Here is a 21462-nt window from a genome sequence, read left to right as displayed (position 1 = left end):
CCAGCTCCAGCAGCATTGCCAGAGGGGAGAAAAATATTCAGGAATAAAACTCGCCCTCTTCCCATCGCCTTTCCTGCTCCCTCCATCCCCTGAGAGCGTCGTGCCAGAGCGATGTTAAGCAGTGCAAATTTTCAAGTCCTGTTTACATTTGGACGGCAGGATTTATTCCGCTCAACATTAAGCTTTTTAAAAGCTACGCCAGCCTCTCCCTGGTGTCCAGCAGGGCTTGTGCATTATCTATCCATTACGGTAATGTTGGTATAAATAAATGGGTGATTTACAGTCGGCTCCTGTCTGCTCATCTCCGAGGGCATCTCCGTAGATGCAAGCAGCAGAGCATCCGTATGCGTTTGCGCCGCCGGAAGAGTGCTTATTCTTTATCATCCCTTTTGCAGAAGGAGAGCAGGGTATAAAATTGTATTTGCTTGGAGGGGGAAAAAAAAAATAATTAAAATTTCAACATCTCTGGATGTCTGGATAAGGGAATTTTCCCTTGCTGAATTCTTGCTGGTGCACGTGAGGGTGCGAGCTGGGAGAGGGGCCTGCTGCTGCTTTTGCAAGGGTGCTTTTGTTCAAGTTAAGGAATTTTTAAGGGGAATAAAAAACGTTCCCAATTCACGTGTGGGACTGCTGTGTCCCTGCACCAGCAATCCTGCTGGGCCGAGGTCTAAGTGGCAGCGAAAATCAGCGCCAGGGAAAGCAAATCTCTCTCCTCTTGAGTGCGTTAATGATGTCGTACAGAAGTAGCCGGAGAGTTTTATTGTTGTTCCCATCCTGCAGGCACAAATCTGTTGTTTTTTAGGAATGAGTTGTGTGATGTAATTAACTGCTTGTGGAATATCGGGTGTTAATTACTGGCTGATGGGGAAATGATGCTGGGGAAGAGCCTGCGATGTGCTCACGGGGTTCTGGCCTGATTGATGCTGCCGGGAGTTTGGAGTTTGCCTGCGATTCAGTGGAGAAGGGGAGAGAGCCTGAAATTACTGCTAAAACCTAGGATGAACCAAAGTTTTACAGTGAATCATTCTCTTAAATGCGGCTTCAAATTAATGTGGATATTTTAGCCAATGTTGTGCATTATGTATAGACCCGATGGTTTAAGTCTGGCTTAAATCTGCTGCTTCGGACATCCCTTAACCTGGTTTTGTAGGGAAATACTGTTTCTCCCTTGCTCTTTTACACCCTAAATTGCCTTCTGAATTACAGCAAAAAAAGCCTATTACATAAATAGGTGAACACCCAGAGGGTTAGTCACTGCTGAGATTTCTCTGTGCAACGAGTTGAAAATAAGCCCTGTGATCCCTGCGCCGGTAAACAGTCAAACCTGATGGAAGGAGGTTAGAAAACCAAGAGAAAAGCCACAGGGGTCAAGTGGGTATTTTTTTGTTTCTTTGTTTTAAATGGCTGTTCTCCTGGCTGCAGCATGCTTCAAAAAGGAAAGAAAGGGTGGAGGAAATACATCATACATCTCCCCAAATGTCCCTTGCTCAGTGCTGGGTGTTGGGGTTTCTTGTTCCAGGCAAAGGTTGGTAAGAAGAAACGCTCCGTGCTGGTGATGCTGTTGCTGTTTTCTTCCTTTGCATGGGTGTTCACGGTGGGGGTGTTAGCAAAATGGCATAAACCAGGCTCCAACACACTCAAAGTTCATTTTAGATCAGTTTAAAAAAAAAAAGGGGAGAAAAATTGACTGCTCTCTTTGTTCCTTCAGCCTGATCACAGCCAGCTACGGCTAAATCATGTCCAGAAATGTCATTCTGGGGATGTGTTTCACCCCATTATCACATCCTGGTGTGCAAATCCTCAGTGTTTGGGATCTGCTGGCCATTGATAATCGCGTAACTCTTCATCCCATCTCTACTCTCACCCTTGCAGCTTATACCCTGAAAGGGGTATGATCTCTTCTGCTGCGCTGAATTACTCTATGTCTGCTCAGAGCCAGGTAAATACAGCTCCCACGTGTCTGGGTGCAGCCCCCAGTCGCTGTTATTTCTTCAGACCTTGCTTTAAATTCTCCATTTGGCTACCCGAGAGAGAAGCACCATCCTCCTCCCCAGAGCTGGGGTTTTTTAAACATTTCCCAGGCCATGAGCTGCATCGCTGACGGTGCCTCTTTTTCTTTCCAACTCTGATACGCAACAAGTCAAGCTGTAGAAAAGCCGGGTGCCCCCCTCTGTCTTTGCCGGGTGCCCCCCTCTGTCTTTGCCGGGAGCTCCGCTGCATCCTTGGAGACTGGCTGCTGACACAGCTTTTCCAAGCTCTTTTTCCTTTATTTATTAAACATCACTTTTACGCTCTCTAGTACTGTTTGTGCAGCCGTACAGATCCTTCCAGGAGCTGCGTGGTCTCCCGGTGCCGGTTTCTTGCTCCCCACACCTTTATTTCAAGCATTAAACCTCACCGAGCCCCCGTGTAATCATAGATGTTTCCTTCTTCCTATTCACGCAAGCACCGGGCAGCTCAAAGCGGTGTTGAAAGCGGGGTGTTGCACACGGTAACAAGCTACAACGGGTAAGTCTGGACACGGGTCTCCAGTCCTGGGCTCTGAGCGACTGTCTGGAAGGCATCTATCCCTGTTCTTGCTAAATTTCGGGTTCTTTGCTCCTGCAGGAGAGCTCCTGGGACCGCTGCAGCATTGCAACAGGCTCTTTCGGCGCGCCAGCAAGGGCGGGAGGCCCCGATTGCAACACGTTTGCTGTTAAAAATTTGCTAGAGATCCACCTGTGCACCATTTTTTGGGGAATATTTGTTGGAGTAAATCCCCTTAAACAAAGCTTTGCTGTTGCTCTCGGCAGCAAAACCAAGCAACCAACTCAGTAAAGGGTTAACGCCGACCGCTTGTGCCGCTGCTGCCTTCCCTCTAATTGCTCTCTGCTCCTGCCAGGCGGAAGTTGGAGCGAGCAGTTCAAGTTCAAGGCTTGCCTGTGTGCATGTGTGTGCTTTTTCGGCTCTGCAACGGAGGGCAGGAGCCGGCCGGAGCAGGGAGGGTCCGGCAGGCAACGAGCAAACCCCTCTCGCCGGAGCTACAAGGATGGCTCAAGGCTCCGAGTGCCGAAATTCCCACCTCTATTACTACAGCATCAAATTTGCTCTGTCCACCTATGCCACCCTCTTCTCGGTAGGTGCTCCGGTTGCTTTTCTGTCCTTCCCGGCGTTTCCCCCCCACCGTACCACCCCTGTGGGTTGGATTTGATTTGGCAGTGTCCAAATTTCCCCTTCCAAGGCATCGAAAATGCTGGTGCTGCAAAGCCCCTTGTGCTCGGCACTAGCTGGGGCCAAAGCAGGCGATGTTGGGCGAAACGGCGGGTTTTGGTGGATTTAAGAGCGCCTCCCTGGGACTTGCCTTCCCCAGAGCCGCTCTTGCAAATCCCTGGGGCAGCGAGTCACATTTTGAGGCGTTTGGAGCATAAACATGGAAATGGAATGTTTTCACCGCACAAGCACCCGGTCGGGCGGCGTTGCCAGCCGGATCCCCCCGCCCATCTCTGGCCTTTACGTTGCTCAGTAGGGATGAGGCGCGCAAGCAGACGCTGAGTGGCGGGTATTTTAGCCAGGTTGGTTATTTTAAGAGGGGGAAAAATAAACCTTGTTTTTAAGCAATTTTGAATCGTGGAGGCAGCTACGGTTGGGGCGAGGCTTCCCTGGAACCTGGGAGGTGCAGGCACATGTCGGAGCAGGGGAGAGGGAAGCCAGAAATTCTGTGCATCCTCAGTTAACACGTGAGCTGTGAAGTTAGCACCTTCCTGGGGTTGATCTTGCATAATCCAGTCCATATTTACAGATATTTCCTCCTGAGGTCTAATTAATCCTCTTTGCCCCATGCATGGCTGCTTGCTGGGTGTGTATAGTGGTATGTGCCTCTGATTGTATAGGTGTAATTGCAGAAATATCTGCTCGAGTTCCCAGGCAGGCTGAGAATGGTAAACAGTACAAGCAGAGTTTGAAAATGCTTTTTATTTCCTTATTTATTTATTAATTTTTTTTAATGAATGAGCTTGTTGGGAGGGCAGCACTCGTCCTTGCTAGCTGGGGACGGCAAAGCCTGATGTCTCACTGCGCCGAATGACTTGTGCCCACCCCAGGGCATGAATGAGAATAAGAAAAAAAAGAGGGGGTTTTGTACAGTATCTTCCTGATTTCCTCCTGGCCTGCTGGGTAGGAAGGCTCCCGAGGGGAGAGAAGTCTCGAGTATCTCCGGTGGAATGGCCAGGACCCCTGTGGGACTCCTGCTGCAGCCAGCAAGGCCAAAAAAAATCCGGATTTCTTAACCCATTTGTGTCTGTGGCTTGAGTTTTTGGGTAAGGATAGGGCAATATTTTTGCTGGCAAAATTAATCTGCGGGAAAACCTGTCCGCCGTCGTTTTGGTTTCTCGAAAGAGCTGAGTTCTGCTGAGTTTGAGGGTTCCCCAAATGCCTTTAAGCAGCTGCAGGGATGGAGAGGAGATGCTGGGGTTTTTTCTCCCAGTTAATCCGAACCCGGGTTGGGGCTGTGCTTTGCAAACGCAGATTAACGATGGGCCGGTCTCAATGCCAGATGTTTATTAGTGGCTGGTGTATTTTGGGGGGCTCAGTGGGGCATACTGGCGAATCCCCCAGCAAGAAGAGACTCAACTATTTCCCGGTGACTGGAAAATAGCTGCAAAAAAAAGCCTCTTTGAATCGCTCTGACCCAGCCTGCCTTCAACCCTGGGACGGTCCTCGCGCAGGGACATTGCCTCATCGAATCCATACGGATCCCATGGCTCCTGTGAGCTTTTTCAGCCGCCTGACCTACTTCTGGCCTCATTTGCACATGTCGCCGCCGTATTAATTCAACAGCGCTGCCGAACCCTTCAAAGCCTCGTTAACCAGACGTGACCGGCGCTGGGTTTCTCTCCAGCCAAATGCACTCGATAAAAAATGATTATATGGGAACTTCTCGCTTGCATTGCATGAAGGCTTTGAAAAATTAACCCCCCTGGGTAAAAATTCAGTAGAATAAGCCTTGAGTTAGTTCCCCATGAAGGATCGAGGAGGTTTGGGGTGAGGTGCGTCGTGGTTTTCTAGCGTAAGGTTGTCCCAGCTTGCAGAAAACTGGATCGAGTGCTGCTAGACCCTTTCCAGCGCTTTCCTGTAATGGCAGCATTATTTATAGGTGGGAAAAATCAGCAAAGGTGCGTGGGATAAGCCAGAGAGTGGCTTTATACCAAACATGGAGCAAAGGGCAGAGAGATTCTAGCATCACAGGTTGGACTGGCTCATTTTATACAGGTAGATTTAATCCTTGAGGATTCAGTCGAGCAGACATTTGAAGTTTTCTTTTCAAAAAAGAAATGCTGCTTTCCTTTTCTTACTTTTCCCATAAAACTGAAAACTGCTATTTTAATTGGGCTTTATAAAAGTGTATTTTTCTACATTCCTACGTACCGTCGGCAGTTAAGCGTTATACGATGTATTTAATCACAGTATTATTAATCCCATGATTCTGTCTTTTAATGACTAAAAGCGTTCAGCACTTTCTATGTCGCAGTTTCTCGCCTGCACGTTCCAATAAATTCTTCTGAGGAGGAGCAGGAGCGCCCTGTCCGCTAATTTGAAGGCAGACGGGTCTTCAAAAGCTGGCAAGAACGATTCTGCTGTGAGCTGGGGGTTTGAAAGACAAGAGTTTTGCCCTTAGTTTGGCACCTCTGGTCATCCTGGACGGAGAATGAAGTGACGCCCCTCTGCTCCTCCCCAGACCAGTGCTCTGACTCACGTAACCTGGCTGCTGGGGTCTGCGTGGGCTTGACGCCGCCGTCATCGCGACTTCTTGATGTTCCCGAAAAAGGAGAAATTGCTGCCTCGCGTTAGCGCGGCGTTGACTCATCCTAATTAACGCCGTTCACCCTGGAACGAGCCGCTTCTGCTGCTTGGCCCTCGGCAGGCTTCGAGGTTGCGCTGCTTCGACCCTGTTAACGTCCCCTTGGATTCGGGGTGCCCGTTTGCTCGGTGTGTGGCTGGGAGTGACTCCTGTTACTTGGGTCTTTTGGGTTTTGGACAGGGGGAATGTGGCATCTCTTAAGTATTTAGTGGGACAGGGTAGGACCGTGGGTGTCCCTTGTTAGCACTCGTAGGACGATGCACGTCTCTTGTTAGCATCGGGTAGCTGCCTCTGTGCCGCAGCCAGGTCATGCAAGGATGGAGAAGGAATTACGAGCACCAGAGAGCCCGTAGCTCAATGAGAGCTTTGCGAGCTCCCTGTCTCACCTGGGGGTTAGCTGAGAGCTCAAGCCATCCGTTTGGCACCCCCCAAACCCTGCCAGCATCATCAGAGCGGTGCATTGTATTATTTTTCTGTTCATTAATTGCCTTTCATTCCCCTTCTTGGCCTCGAGGTCTCTAAACAACTCTGTGATCAGGGGGACAGTGATTTCCATCAGGCATAGCCGCCTGTAGCTCTTCTTCTTCCCAAGTCCCCAGCTCTTCCCTTCCCATTAGATGGAGAAACGCCTGGAGAAGAAAACCAGCATCTCTGTTCTCATCTCTTCTTACTGGGAGGTTGGAGTGAAACAGCTTTGGAAATGGGCTGCAAAGGTGGGGAAGGGGCTCAGGCAGATCTGCAGCTCTTTAAATTGTCAGGTTTTGTAGCATCCCCCCAAGGACTGAGCTTCGCTGGTTTGTGCTCTGTTGAGTTTGTTTTGCTTCTTGGTGTCAGAGGCACAAAAGCCTTATCACAGCGTGGCGCAACACGTCAAGCCTTCCCGTCTCTGTGGGGAAGCAGCCTCATGTTTAGCCGTGGTTTTGGAGGCTGCTGAAATCCTGGCCGGGAGGAAGGGTTGGCCAGAGCGCCTTGTATCAGGGTGAGAAATTCAAGTTTGCGATTTGACCTATCCAAGAGTATGGGAGAGAGGGAGGAGAGCACGGCACAGGGGGGCCTTTTTGGGGTGGGAATGGAGGTTGGCCATCCCGGGGCGGCTGCTCGCTGCCCTCCATCCCCTGCCCTCTCAGCTCCTACAAACTCCGAGAAGCACTAAAATCAAGCAGGGCAGAAATTAAAACCAAAGGTGATTTCTTCCCGGCTTAGAAGAGGAGAATTGATGCAGGACGCCTTCACCCCAAGGTCTGGCGGAGTTGCAGCTACCCCCTTGGCTTTCCCCGTGGTGGGGGTTCAATCATGTGGCTATTACCGTATAGAAACGGGGTAATTATCCTCTCGTTAGAGGGTAAGTGCAAATTTGCTTTTTCTCTTGGATGCGTTGCAGAGCGGTTGGAATAACCGGCTGCTGCCTGTCCTGGTGTTTGCACTCTTATTAAGGTGATTATTAAGGTGATCACCAGGCAATTAATACGTAACTACAGAGGATTTACCAGCAAACCTCATTACGTGCCTTACCGTGTCATCGAGCGTGGGTGGTAGCAAAGGATTGTGGTGCCAGGAATCAAAAATACCCGTGCGGATTGAATTCGTGTGGCTAAAACACCTCCCTCCTCCAAGCAGCCCCGTGATGGAAACCAGAGCAGCCAGGCTTTGCAAGGGATGATGCCAACTTTTCCTGCTGCTTTCGATGCTGACGTCCAGCTGAAGAGGGATGGGATGATCAGATTTTTGATTAAATATATGGTTATTCCCCTGGCAATTTTTTTTTTCAGTGCTGCATAGATTCCGGCAAAGACTTTGACGTCGCTGGTTTGCTCCAAATCCACCATTTTTTCACAGAAACGCCGCTTTTCAGGGAATGCTGGTCTTTGTCCCCAGCTATTTTCCATCCGAATCCCTCTGCCACCCATCTTGCAACAGCATTGCTCCCTGTTCATCCTTCCAAAACTCATTCTGTTTCAGCGAGCCTTCCTTTTGCAATCTGCCTTTGCTGGGACATGCGCCAGTATCTCCGTTCCCTTCCTCAAGGTGCGTGTTGCTTTGCAAGATGCTTTTATTGTGCTTTAAGCTGCTTTGAGTAAAGCAATTATTTCTTCCTTTTTTTTTTTTTTTTTTTTTTTTTCCCAATAATTGGAGGGTGTTTTTAGCCAGCAGAGTGTGGAGATGGGCTGGGGTCCAGCCTGCAGCGCTAATCCTTAACAAAGCAGGTGGCAAGGGGCTGGGTGAGCTTTTAAACTTGGAGCTAAGCACGGAGAGAGCCAAAACATTCTGGTGGATCAGCTCAATATTTGCTTGTAAGTCCCAGGGACTAGTTTTGAGTTGCTTGGGCTCACAGAGCACGCAGCCTTAGAAGCCAAGAAACCCCCAAAAAAAGCCGTGCAGGGTGGCTTGGGTTGCCGGCAGCACCTCCCCGTGCGGCGCAGCGCCTTTTCCCCGTTGCACTTGCATTCCCCCATCCCATTTGCGTGGCCTCCTTCAAAACAGAAGGGTGTTACATGTGGCTTGGTCAGGGTTTTTCCTAAAGTTTTCAAGGATACTTTTCAGCCCTGGAAAAGCTGTTTTTTAAGCAATGCCTGTGTCCATCCTGCAAACCCTCTTTGGTTTCTCTCCCTTGCTAGTAGGTGAAGCCCGTCCCGGGCGCGCTGCTTCCTCAGCCCCTCGAGCATCCAGCCCTCGAACCCCCTCCCGGCTTTGCTCCGTGTGCTTTCCGTGATCTTTCCGTGATCTCTTCCCTCACTCTCATCGCAGATGGATTAATTAAAACCGAGAAAGTGGTTCTGATTGGCACGCGGGAGGAACGGCGGGGATTAGCGGGGGCCGCATGGCGTGCGTTAATGTCTACCCCCCGCCTTCAAAGCCAAATGTATTTCCTAGGACACTGTATAAGAGACAAACATTAAATCAAACCTAATCCCAACGCACCAACCTGATGCTTAAAATAGAGCATAAAGATGAAACTGTGATTAAAAGCCTGTTATCGGAAATAGGCCTGCCTGTTTATTTTCAAATAACTGAAGTGTCTGTAAAATAGCACGAGTCTAAATTTCATTTTTCAAGAGATTTCAGTTCCTTTATAGATGAGATGGAGCCTGGAAGCAGACAGTGATTGACAGACACAAACTAGCTACAAAAAAATGCATCAGAAATAGCGCACAGGCAGAATAGAGAAGGGAAAAAAAAAAAAAAATCATCCCTCCAAAAAAGCAAAGGCTGAGCATGAAAATTAAGGATCAAATTGTCAGCGTGAATTAGCAGGAAGAGTTTGAGCGAACTCATTAGGAGCAATGAAGCCTCTCAGAAAGGTGAAAGCGATGGAAAAGGAGGGACAAAAGGGAGTGTTTTCCTCCTCTTTGGAGATGTAGGTGTCTGCGCCTGGGGCCTTTCACCCAAGAGCCTCCCGCTGCGATTTGGGCTGGGGAGGGCTGCAAAAACCAGCGTGAAAACGGCTCCAGATGCTCCTCGGTTTCCTGGCTGACCTTTTCAGGTGTCAGCTCGGCGCCGGCTGAGAAGCCGCTCGCCTCCGGCTGCGCCGCAGGGCCGACGGGCGCGATGGGAACGGCTCCTGACAGCACGAAACGCCGGGGATAGCGTTGCTTTGATGTCGAAGGAGCTGAAGGGACGCAAACAGCCCTTTTCAGAGCCCTGCTTTATCCTGGCGTCGTTAGGCTCTCTTTTTTCAATTAGAGCTGTTTCATTGAAGGCGGAGAGAGGGGAGGAAGGTTGTCATAAATAATCCGTTGCTTTTCTTTACGGCACTTTTCATCCAGGGATCAAAAGCGCTTCGTAACGGTGCAGTTGGCTTTGTTTCTTGTTGTTGGCGCTGGCGTGCGGAGAGAGGGCGAGCAGCTCGCCGGGGGTTTGGGTGCGGTCGGTGCTCGAGCCAGGTGTAAACGCGTGGGATGAAATGAGGCGTTTTGGGGATCGTGCTGTCTCAGGGTGGAGTTCGGGAGGGTGGGCTGTTGGTGTTGATGGGTCCATCAAACCCAACTTCCAAGGACCAAGCTGAGCATCCAGACAGACCATAAGGATATGGGCAGGGAGGGGAGAGGGAGAGCCTAGCAAAACCTGGCTTAGAGCTGTCCATCCAGGTGGATCATGCTGCAATGACACGTCCCCTTCCCAGCCGGAGGAAGAGCAGCCCAGCCTTGGGCAAAAGGGATGGGCCGAGTGCTGGCGAAACCGTTTGGGGTTGGATCTTAAATGTCCTGGAGTTGGGTGGGATTTCCTTGGCTCTCTGGGGCACCTTCCACCTCTACCTCTTCCTCGGAAACTGCTTATTTTTTCCCCATTGGTGTTTGAATCCCATCCCGTTCTTCCCTTCTAGATCCTCGGCCTCGTGATCCTGTGCGTCGGGATTTACGCCGAAGTGGAGAGGCAAAAGCACAAAACCTTGGAAGGGATCTTCCTGGCTCCAGCCATCATCCTCCTCCTGCTGGGCTTTACCATGTTTGGTGTCTCCTTCGTCGGCATGGTGGGGAGCCTCAGGGACAACCGGACACTGCTGAAGATGGTAAGGTCTTGCCGCGCTCTCCGTGCAGCCCTTGGGATGGTCTGGGTGACCTCAAGGAGGAAAATTAATAATAGAATGGTTTGGGTTGGAAGGGACCTCAAAGATCATCTGGTTGCAACCCCCCTGCCGTGCCTGTGTCCTAACGAGTCACCACCACGACTGACAGCAACGGTGTCCCCCTTCCTGGATTTAAATGCTTGCGTGACGTGACTGCTCGGTGTTTTCAACAGCGCTGGGAATCGCTGCTGCCTTCCTCCGGGGGTAACAAGGAGCTGCTTTGGGGGCTGAGATCCCCTCTCTGGTGGAGCAAAGTCTCCACCGTGAAGTTTATTTTAGCCGTGACAATGCCGATAGGAAATAGCTTTGTTTCCTTTTGCAAGGGAGCTCTTAGCAGAGGGAAAAATTACCTTTGAGGTCCAAACTGGAGGAGATCCAGGACAGTAGGGCAAAGCTGTTCGCTCCCAACCTGCTTTCCAGGAGTTTTGTCGATGCATTGAGCATCTGACCACTCGTCCTCCCTGCGGCTCGTTGCCTGCCCGTGCTCTGGGGTATCACCTCTGCCTCCAGTGAGGAGCAGGAGGCTGCAGGGGTTTATAAACTGAATTATAAGCCGTTCCCTCCATTCAGCTGGGGGCAAAGCTCTTCCATCACCCTCAGCTCGGTCCAGCATCCACTGACAAGCTCCGTGACAGCTCTGTTGGCTCTTCAGCTGTGTCTGATGCTCCCTTGGTGAAGAAGTTGCTTTTGGATGAAAAATCCGTGCTGGTTCACGGAGCCTTCCTGCTGGCACGCGTGTGCCTTGCATGCCAGCAGTTTGCATAACACCTCCATCTCCCACTGGTTGGGGTTGATTGGCTTCTTGAGATCAAGCACTCTGGGTAGGTAGCGCTCCCTTGCAATATTGCTTTTAAAAACTCCTCAGCTTTTGCCTTTCCCATTAATGCAGATGGGAGCCCAGAGCAGAAAACCAATACGGTCTTCGATTCTGCATGAGCCGATGAAATTATCGTCGCTTTTCCGTACAGCCGGTTTTGTGCCGCCTGCGACGGGCGGCTCTTCGCGTTGCGCTTCAAAAGGTTGCGGGGATCAAAGCTGGGCAGAAGAGGAGGTTTCCCATCGGGTCCCTGTTGCAGTGAGATACCATCTGCGCTGTTGGAGAGCTGCCTCCTGACCTCGGGTGTTTGGAGGAGTCTCTGAGTGGCCAGAAGCCTCCCATCCCAGTTAGCCCCGATAGCTTGCTTGCTTAAAAACTAATTTTTAATTAATTCCCTATCAACTGCTTTGTTTCTTTCTGTTTGGATGCTGAATGGTAACAGTGGGCGTTTGCCTGCCCTCAGTTATGCCTCAAACAGATCACCCTCTTTTTCCTGTCCGTCAGAGCGACTGGGAAAGCTTTGTATTTCTTCCTGATCTAAGCCTAAAAAACAGTTTTCTGCCAGAGCTCAAGTTATGTTGCTTGTGGAGAACACTTCATCTCCTTTTTCATTTGTCTGCTTTTAAAGCTATACAGTATTGTGTTCATTCTCGCTAGGCTTATTCCAGAGAAGGATAAGTACTTCAAATTTCCGATCATATTTTTCTTTCTGTGCTAATGCTGATGAATCACAGTTAATACTCTGTTTCCACAACCCGGACTGAATTTGGAAATGGAAAATTGACACATCAGAGGGTAGGAAATCTCATCCTTGGAGCAACCCAGGGCAACAGAAACCCAAGCTCATTAACAGTATTTCACAGGTTGTCGGCCGAATCAATTCTGCAATGGGCACAGCTGAGAAAAAGAAATAATCCTGCCCGTTTGGGTTGGCTTTTTCTCCCCATGGATATAAGCAGCTTCACGCCTGCCATGTGGAATAAATAAAGCCATAGTGGTGCAAGTCATCAGGCACAATAACACTTGGATGCCTTTTGGCTAGGATATAGGAAAGGGGATGTTTGTCTCGTGTGTCGAAATGCGTTGTATTTCTGGGTGGTGGTGGGTTTTTAGGGTTACCCGAGGCTCCTTGCCTGCCTTTAGTTGGCTGCAGGGCAGCACAATTGGCCCGATACTATGTTAATTATATATTTTCCGGGAGCAGATAAATGAAGTGATATTTCATAGAATCAGTGAGGTTGGAAAGGGCCTTTAAGATCATGGAGTCCAACTGTTAACCTAACACTGCTAAATCCACCACTAAACCACGGATCCACTATCCATTTCTGATAATGGATCCAGCCTAACTCCCAGTCTTGGAGCTGAAATGCCGTTTTCCCCGTGGATATATTCAGCATGCTGGGTATCGGCACGAGGAGAAGAGCACAGCAGCAGTGAAGCGCTTAAAGGGGTTGCAGGTCTGTGTGGGAGCAGCCTTGGATAAATGCTTTCCTGGTGGAGATGCAGCTTATCCCAGCAAAAGCGCTTTGTCCTTGTAACTTCAGACAATTCCCCGGCGAGACTGGGCTGCACTGGAAAGGCCGTTGCTGCTGGCATGGTTTTACGGCGCTGAATTACTTGATCCTTTCTTGTGCTCGTGGTCGTGTTGGCAAAACCATGAGGCCAAGGCTGGACTTCTCCGTTGTGTTTATGCCGGAATTGTCTGTGCAATCCATCAGCGTTTCCATCCATCCATCGCCCCAAAGCGGGTGCTCGTGCCAGGAGTTCATCGGGGGTTTCACTGCGCGACGTCCTCTCTCGTGCAGCAGCCTCTCGAGGGGTGGGAGACGGGGGGTTGCTCTCGCTTGTAGAAATTGTTTCACGCCCCTTTTCTGCTGAATTTTACTGGGAAAACTCTGGGGGGAAAAAAGACGTTCTTGGTTAGTGGGTTTTGTAATCTGTTCGCCTTGAGGGAGAATTTCATGGTGCAGGGACCACGGAGGAGGGAGCTCTGCCCTGTGAGCCCCAAAAATGGGCTCAGGACAGACCCTGGAGATCGAATCATGAGACAGCATAAAAATGCATGTATCGATGCCGAGGGGAAATCAATGCATGAGTCCCTTTGGGCTCTTAGGAGCTTGCGTGTGCGGATGTACTGCAGCTGCTCGAACGTCTGCACATGCATTTTCAGGGAAGCCAAGTTAACGATGAGCACAAAACCGCCCCGACCTTCAAATCGTAAATAAAAAATTGTGTTGTCTCTTTATCTAAAAATATGTCTTGTTAATCTGGAGGGCAGGCACTAAATTCCTCTCTAAGAGAAAATATTTCAGTGCCCTACAAAAATTTGTCAGGTAGCACTTGACATTAATAACCTTTATTATTTTTTTACATGAAATGCGGTGGGTGCGGGTGTGTACGTGCTCATTAAATCCTCATTCATCTCAGTCGCTTACTGCTGACAGATGGATTTTTATTTTCCTTAGGCCCCTGGAGAAAAATCAACCAACATTTCTCTTGGGTAAAACAGGAAAGCCACCCAGGTCCTAAATCTGCTACTTGATATATCACTCCAATCTCCCCCCTGCAAGGTACCACAAATTACATTTTGGTTTTAATCTTTTCCTTATCAACCTGATTCTCTCCAGTCGTTCCCTGTAATTGTCATGCACGACCGCGCAACTCTTACCCGTGTGTAAACCAGATTACCGCTTCAATGGCTTCTCAAACAACCCAAGCAAAGTCTATTCAATAAAGCCACCATCAGCTTGCAAGTTTATTAGAAAAATTACAGGGGATTTTAGCTGCTGGCCTGTGTAATTGGTGTTATGAAGACTTGCATTTAATAGGTGGGTGAAGAGTTTCATGTTTCTTCTCTCGCCATTAACGTTTGCAAGGCTCCAGGAACGGCAGGCTGTCTGATGAAGACGGCTTGCCTTTGCTTTGAGGGAATTCAAGGTGATTTAAGGAATAGACTGTAAAAGTCAATATTTCCCTTGCTCAATCAGATGGCTGCAGCGAGCTGGGATGGTTCAGGTTAGGAACTGGAAATGCAATGGGACAGGCTTGCTCTGGCAATTGGGTTTTGCAGTTGAATATGCCCAAATTGGCTGCTCTTCATTATTTTTTCTAGAGCTATTTTTGCTAGCAAGGTATCACGTCTGACTCAGCGTCTCCCACCTGGGGAGCTTGGGACCCGTGTGTTCATCCCGTGGATATTTCAGCTTCCAAAAAGTCAGTAAAGCCCTGGATTTTCAGAGGTGGTTTCGATAGAGCTGCATTTGTTTTATGCAGAACGAGAGAGAGATGAGGGTCCAGGCAGGACAAGAAATCCAACTTTCCCATTTTTCTTTTCCGTTTGGTCAGCTTTTTGGCTTCCTACTTTCCTGCCTTGGCAAAATTCATCACCCAAGGCAAGATTTGACTTCGGATTTGTGGCAGTGAGAGATCAGCTGCTGCCACAGCTCTGTTGGCCTTTTGTGGGTGTTATAATATATATAAATATATAACCAACGTAAATTATATATATTAAAAAAAGTACTTGTATATACATAAAAATGTATATTTATATCTATACTGCTGCTTGCAAATGTCAGCAACAGCAAGGTCTGAAAAGCAAACTCCGGCAACCACCGCCACTTTGCCACTTATTTTATTTGTAATTTTATATTTTTGCTCTCAAAATCGACCTACGATGCGACTTCCCGAGCTGGGCTTGAATTGTGCCTTCCCCCTCCCTCTCCAGCCTCTGATTGCACGTGTAAATAGAGAGATTAAATGCTGGAAAATGGCAGATATGTCAGGTTTGAAGAGGGGAGCAAGTACGGCTGTGGGGAAATGGTTGGCAATCATAGAGCTATTGTGTGGATGGAGAATTGTCCTTCTCCTGGGAAGATAAATTCCCCCTCGAAGAGAGTCAGCTACTACAGTGATTTGAAGCTTGGGGGCCCTGAATAAAAGCAATCAGAATAATGCACGTGGGAAGGAGCACTTTGAGGTCTGAGCTGGTCCAAGCAGCTGGGTTGTTTTTTTTTTTTTTTCCAATCGTGTGGAGAAAAGGGTGAAAATTAAGGCAGAAAACCTCCGTTACAGCGGTGCTGTGTAAAGCATCCCCCTGCACATCACCAGCGCTAATTCATTACCCCATAGCAGCCACTTAAAGTCAGTTTTGAGTCAGAGGAGGTGAAAATACCGGTAAGTAGCACCTTATTTTTCTTCTGCGTTCAGAAGAATTGGGTGAAATAGTTTAAAACAGAGTTAATGTTTTGTGGGTGCACTGCTTGCTCTTAAACCACTTGGATATTTGACTGGGGTGGATTCCTCGTGGTTTTACGGTGCTGGAAAACCTCTTGGGTGAGAGCAGAGGCTCTGCGTGGGGAATCCAGCTCGTCCATTTGCCCCAGGGTGTGCTCGCCTCCAGGCCAGCGAAAAGAAATATTCCCTTGAATATTTGCAGTAAAGAAGCAAATTTCCAAGTCCAGAGGGCTCGGAAAAGGCGTTGGGATTGAACCGAAAGGCTCAGCGCGATCCCCTGAGCACGGTGACCTCAGTGGCTGGAGGAGTTTGGGGTGAATTTGGGCTGGTCTGGGTTTGCAAAATTTGCAGCTGATGGCTGGAGGTGGGTTTTCCTGTTGCTGGTAGATGAAGGGAGGAGAACCAGGTGGGTTAGGATGCAGCGAAAAAAATGGGGTGTTTACGGGCAATATGGAGATTTCCCTTCCAGAAAAAAAAAAAAAAAGCGATTTCCAGCTGAAATGGGATTTGACCAGCTTCTCCTTTAGGCTGTTTTCCAGCTATTTCTGCCCTCTTGGAGGATGAAGAAGGGGAAAGAGTTTCCCCCTTCTGCTCTAACCAAGACACCCTACCGCGTGGTTTCTCCTGTCGGCGAGCTGCAGCTTTTGGAGAAGCGGTCGCAGGTTGGCGTTGCAAGAGATGCAGGTTTTGGCGGTCAGGTGCATCCGACCTCCACCGCAGCGTGGTGCGTTATACACCAGGGCAGCGTCGGCCGCTGGGACGGCAGCCCTCGGCGGCTCTGGCGGCGCGGTGGGGTGGATATCCCACATGGAGCGCGGTGGAAAACTTGATCGATAAAAGGCTCCTTCTGGTCACGCGGGTTTGCGTGAGAAATGAAGCTGCGTTTCTGCCTTTGAACACATCCAGGGTTATAACCGCTGCTGCGAGGGAGGTCACCAGGCTTTAACTCTCAAAAAACCCCCCAAATTCCTGATAGTTAGCGCACAAAAAGAGCCCGCTGGAGAAAAGCGATTGAAGAAATTCCTTCCTGCAGAGGTTTGCTCCGGCATCCGTATATATTTCTTTTCTCTTCCTGAGCCCAATGATTATATCGTGCGCTCTGATTACAGGCTCTCTAAACACAAACATCACTTTCTTGGGGTTTTTTGTCTGCTTAGAGGAGTGGATAAATGAGGAGGGTCTGACATTTGTGCAGAAGCAAGCGTTTGGGGTGGCTGGGGGAGCTGAAAATATCCCAGACCCGGGAGCAAAGGCTTTGAGCAAAAGGAGGAGAGTCCCAGCTTTGTGCTAGGGACCGGATCCCACGTGGAAGGGCTTTGGAGCAGGCAGGTACTGATGCAGCTTTTCATGCTCCCTGTTTGCCTAACGAGCATCCGCAGCCCTTTCCTTGGTTGGGATGGACCTGCAAACCCTCTAAAACCCAAACCACCCAAAAACACAGCAAGAAAAAGCCTTGCAGGGACCCTCCGGCACTTTTTACCCGGCTCTCTGTGTCTAATTTGTGCTTTTTTAAATCTGTGGGTTTCAACCCTTCTTAATTATTATTATTTCATTTGCTTGAGACAAAGTAGGAAACCCTGGGGCGGCAGAAGGAGCTTTGTGCAAGAAATTGTGGCCAATCTCCTCCGTTAAGGGTTGCTCACCTCTTGGCTGGGGCTTTTTAATCACCGCAACGTGCTTTAAACGGGGATTTGCTTGGCCCAGGTTTGGCTCTGAGGGAGAAGAGGGGGCTGGAGCCCTGGGGGAGTTAATGATTCTTTTGCCACACTAAGTATTGGCACCTCCACACTGAATTTCTTGGGGTGTTTCCATTCACCATCTTTCTAGGAGCAGTTTGGGGAGGTTTTGCGAGGAACAAAAGAGCATACGTTATTGTTCCCGAGCCCCGTACGTTGTGCATCGCCAGCAAACTCCCAGCGTGTTGTATTTCTTCCCTTGGTGCTCACCCCTTTCTTTTTTAATCTCACCACTAAATGAGCTGTTGCAATAATAACAGCTGTCCTTGCATGGGGGTTCACAGCTTCTGGAAAGCCCAGTAAAGGGCTGGCGTTACAAAACCCTTCCAAAAATCCTCCACGCATGGATTATTTGTGGATGTTTTTGGAGTTACCTTCTCAATATGAATTTTTCATAAATAACAGTTATATCTCAAGCTGCATTTTCACTCCCAGAAGAGAACTGCTGGTGATTCCCCAGCATCCCTCAAAGTCAACGCTCCCTATTGCACGATGAAAGGGTGCTGCTGAGCACCCGAAGAAGACTGAGGAGAGGTTTTTGCAAAATCTGAGGTGGTATTAATAGCATCCCAGTGGTTTGATCTGCATTAGGATTTTCCAGTGCATTGCCCGGTGCTCGTTAAAGGATTGAGCTGATGGCGCTGATGAAATATTTTCCCTGACTGAGGGGAAAGCAACAAGTCCAGAGATCTTTGGGAAGAGGTGAAATGTGATTGCTTGGCCCTCAAACTCTGAAATAAGTTGGATTTGAAAGGAGCCATTGCTCATGGAACTGGATGGAGGGGGGGGGGTGTCTAAGAGGCAGAATCTATCCCTATTCATAAAAACCTCCTTTTCTTTGGGTTTTTGGGAACATGAGTGTGTTCTAGCTGCAGCATCCATCCTGGTCTTGAGCAGGGAGCGGAGGGTGGCAGGGCTATAGCCAAGGAAGACTTGATAGCAGCCAAAATTGGACCCAGCTCCAGGCTATAAAAGCTCAAAGGGGAAGAAAAAGGTGGTGGTGGTGGGGATTTCTGGCAGGTCTGGGGAGCAGATTTGGTCTTCAAAGGGGCATCTCTGGGACTTGGTGGAGGTCAGGCTGGTACCTGGGGTGTGGAGGAGGGATCCTGCTGCATACCCAAGGCTCTTGGGGAGTCTCAGTTGATTATTTACAAGGCTGCTGGGTCTTTTGGGATTAAAACCAGGCTGTTTGGTTATTTGGTTTCTGAAGCACAAAGGAAATGTGTATTTTGACCTGAGGCTTGGCAAATGCGTGCATGAAAGCCAGGTAGGGGTAATGAGCCCCAGCCTGGGTGGATGGGCAGGAGGGGCACGTTGCGTGCCCCCTAAATAAAATAACATGGTTTTGCATGAAAATATAGTGTCCTTGGCAGAGAGGGTTATTGCTGTATTGCTAAAATCCGCGCATTCTCTTCATCTGGGCTTTGTTGTCCTCATTTAATCTGTGTAGGAAACATTCCTGACAGATTTTGGGGTGGGTTATTTTGCTTCAAAGCAACTATGAAAGCTGTTTCTATGTGAGAATAAACAATGATTTGGGTTTTCAGAGGAAGGGCTGCGTGCAACTGTCTTTCAGGAAAAAACACCAAAACAAACCCTTAGAAAGGGCCACTCTGCGTGGGAGAAAGTTCTAACGTGTCGTTAGGAAGAAATGGGTCTTTAAAAGCGTTACTTAAAGTTTCAATTTGGGGACAAAAGCAACCGGATTTGTGTTTCTGGGCTCACGTGAAACCATGGACTCCTGCGTGGCTGCTCACGAGAAAAGCAGAGGAGGCAGCAGGCGCTCGCTAAGGGGATGATTTAGTGGCCTCCCAGGTAGAGTGAAAGATTTCTTTATTGCACGCGGCTGCATGTTTGATCCGTTCCCCCTTATCAAGAGGGAACAACCAGTTCCTTCTCCGGATGCCCCGAAATATGGCAAAACCCAGGGACTGCTGTCCTGTAAACTCCTGTGCATGCAGAAGCAGGAGGATTCGTGCTTTAGAGGAAGAGAAATTAAATTGCATATCATGTTTTTCATCCTGAGCATGGGAAGACCAGATTTTCCATCCCTTGACGAGCTGTCGCCACTTTGATATCAATGGATCCAAACCCTTTTCTTGCACTGGCTTTAGTGGAGCTGATTTACCCCCTTCGCTGGAGAAGCAGCTGTAGAAATGGATACAAATAAAATGCTGGGGGGTTATTTGCGTGAATGCAGAATGTACCTGTTCCCACAGAGGTTTAATGGTGGCTTTAGAGTGTGGAATGAGGATAAAATTCTCTCCACCCTTCGCAGAGGGGGTTCAAGCCCCTCTATTCCTCCTCCATTTGCTTCTGTGGGGTCTTGTTATATGGGACTCATAGAGTCTTGTCTTTTAAGTATGACCAGGAACTTTTTCTCAGCAAAAACCCCACTCGATTTCTTAAATTAGGCAGCTGTTTGTGATCTGCCTGTGCTGTTTCAATGTTAAGTTCATCAAGAGGGCAGAAGGATTCAAGAGCAGCATCTTCAGCCTCAACTTTCCCAGTGTCCTGCTGCAAAGTACCCGGGAATCTATTTATAGGTTTATTTCTTTTCTTTTTGGCTTGTGTCATGGGCTCTCTAGAAATTATCATCCTCGTTATCACTCTTATTATCTCGTCCTTTCCTGTGACTGAGCTGAAGTAGGAAATGGATCATCAAGAAGCAAACATTTTCCCTTATCAGCCCCTGGGTGCTCAATGGGAAACTCCTGGCGCCAGGTAGAAAGGAAGGATTTTTGGAGATTTTTCTTTTTTTTAAAAAAAACACCTTTTTTTTTTTTCCCCTGCAGTTGTGGCAGCCAGTTGCTCTCCCCGGCCGCGCTGTGAGATCGCAGCAGCATTCTGCAGACGGAGGTTGCTCATATGAAATAAACATCACAGATTTCTCTGGTGCTTTCATGTTGCTCCAGGAGCTCTTCCATCCTACCAGCTGCGTCTCCTCCTTTCCTTGCCTCATCCCTGGCAAACAGAGCTTCCCTCTCCCATCCGAAATCCCGTTGGTGTCACACTTGGGCTTGGCATGTCTGAACCTCCTGTGGCCGTAGGCGTCTCGAGTCTGAGCTCAGGAGTGATGTTCAGCCTCTATCCATGGCTTAAGGCTCCTTCCCTGGGCTGGCTCCCAAATAAATCCCTCTGTGGTTTATTCAGCCTCGGTAGCTCCAGCCCACCCTTGTCTCATGTTCATCCTTTCTGCCTGGTGAGGACACGTTTGAGCTGGAAATTGGAGGCAGCTGCACGCTGCTCGTGGTCTGGAAATGAAGCAGCAGCAGGTTTGCACCCCTCTATCAGCCAGAGCTGTGGCTGGGAGCATTTATTCTGGACCAACTCGGTATTTCAGCTGTTTTTTAAGCTTTTGGGAGATGAAACCTGACAGCCAGACATCCTGTCGGGAATTCAGAGGTGACAGAAAACCAAACACCCACGGGACGTATGGGAAGGGATCGCTCCAGGCAACCTACAGATTGCTTGTGTAAAATGACCCTAACGAAGGGGGTTATTCCCCAAATTGGAAGGAGACCTGTCTTTCAACCTGAGGCAGAGCACAGTCCTCAGGTGCTTTCCTTCTGTGCTCGGTTCAGCTTCAGGAGAGCCTAACGATGAACAAAACGGCGCTGGAGACTTGTCAGAGGAGGGAAGGAGCACCTTGGAGCTCTGCTGATGGTGGGAATGGGGGTTATTAATCTTTTTGTCAAGGTATTTGAGGGGATTTAGCAGTATAATTTACTGTGAACTTTGGGATTGATGGGCTCTTTAAAAGGAGCTGGCTGCAGCGAGTGTTAATTTAATAAGGATTGAGCAACTTCTCCCCGATCAAGCTGTCTTGAGCAAGGTGAAGGTTTTCTTGGGGAGTTTCTCTCCGTGGAAGCTGGGCTTTGCTTTGTGCTTTGTGATGGGTGAGATCCTCAAGCACCTTCCCAGTCCCTCCTCCGCAGCGTTTGCCTCCTCTTGGGGATGCAAGCGGTGAAGCCGGGGCGGAGGGTCACGCCGTGGAGGCGCAGCCCCTTGCTCACGTGCCACCGCTTCTGTGCAAAGGGTGAATTTTTGCAAAAATTGAGGGAAAAACCAGCTCCTTGCCACGCTGCTTTACGATGGTTTTTTTAACTTGCGTTGTGATTTTGAACTTGCTGCAAACTTAAGGCAGCTCAAGGCGGGATTAAATGCAGTTTAATGTCGATTTTTGCTCTTTATTTTGCTGCTGGAGGCTTTTTAAGGAACAAAATGCTGATTTATTCAGTCTGACAGGCAGCAAGGGCTGCAATGCACTAGTTAA

The 21462-nt window shown here is 49.0% G+C and overlaps 1 protein-coding gene across 1 annotated transcript in view; it reads left to right on the top strand.

The window, feature by feature from the left end:
* The first annotated feature begins 3028 nt into the window (after window positions 1-3028).
* Window positions 3029-21462, top strand: part of LOC104348407 (tetraspanin-15) — a 44015-nt gene continuing 25581 nt past the window's right edge. Inside the window, exons 1-2 of the mRNA XM_086477054.1 lie at window positions 3029-3115; window positions 10158-10343. Of these exons, the coding sequence (XP_086333180.1) occupies window positions 3029-3115; window positions 10158-10343 (273 nt within the window). The remainder of the gene's footprint in view (window positions 3116-10157; window positions 10344-21462) is intronic.

The sequence above is a fragment of the Leptosomus discolor genome, chromosome 23, assembly GCF_034619465.1.
Source record: "Leptosomus discolor isolate bLepDis1 chromosome 23, bLepDis1.hap2, whole genome shotgun sequence".
Lineage (NCBI taxonomy): Eukaryota > Metazoa > Chordata > Aves > Leptosomiformes > Leptosomidae > Leptosomus > Leptosomus discolor.
This window is presented reverse-complemented; position numbering and strand designations above follow the sequence as displayed.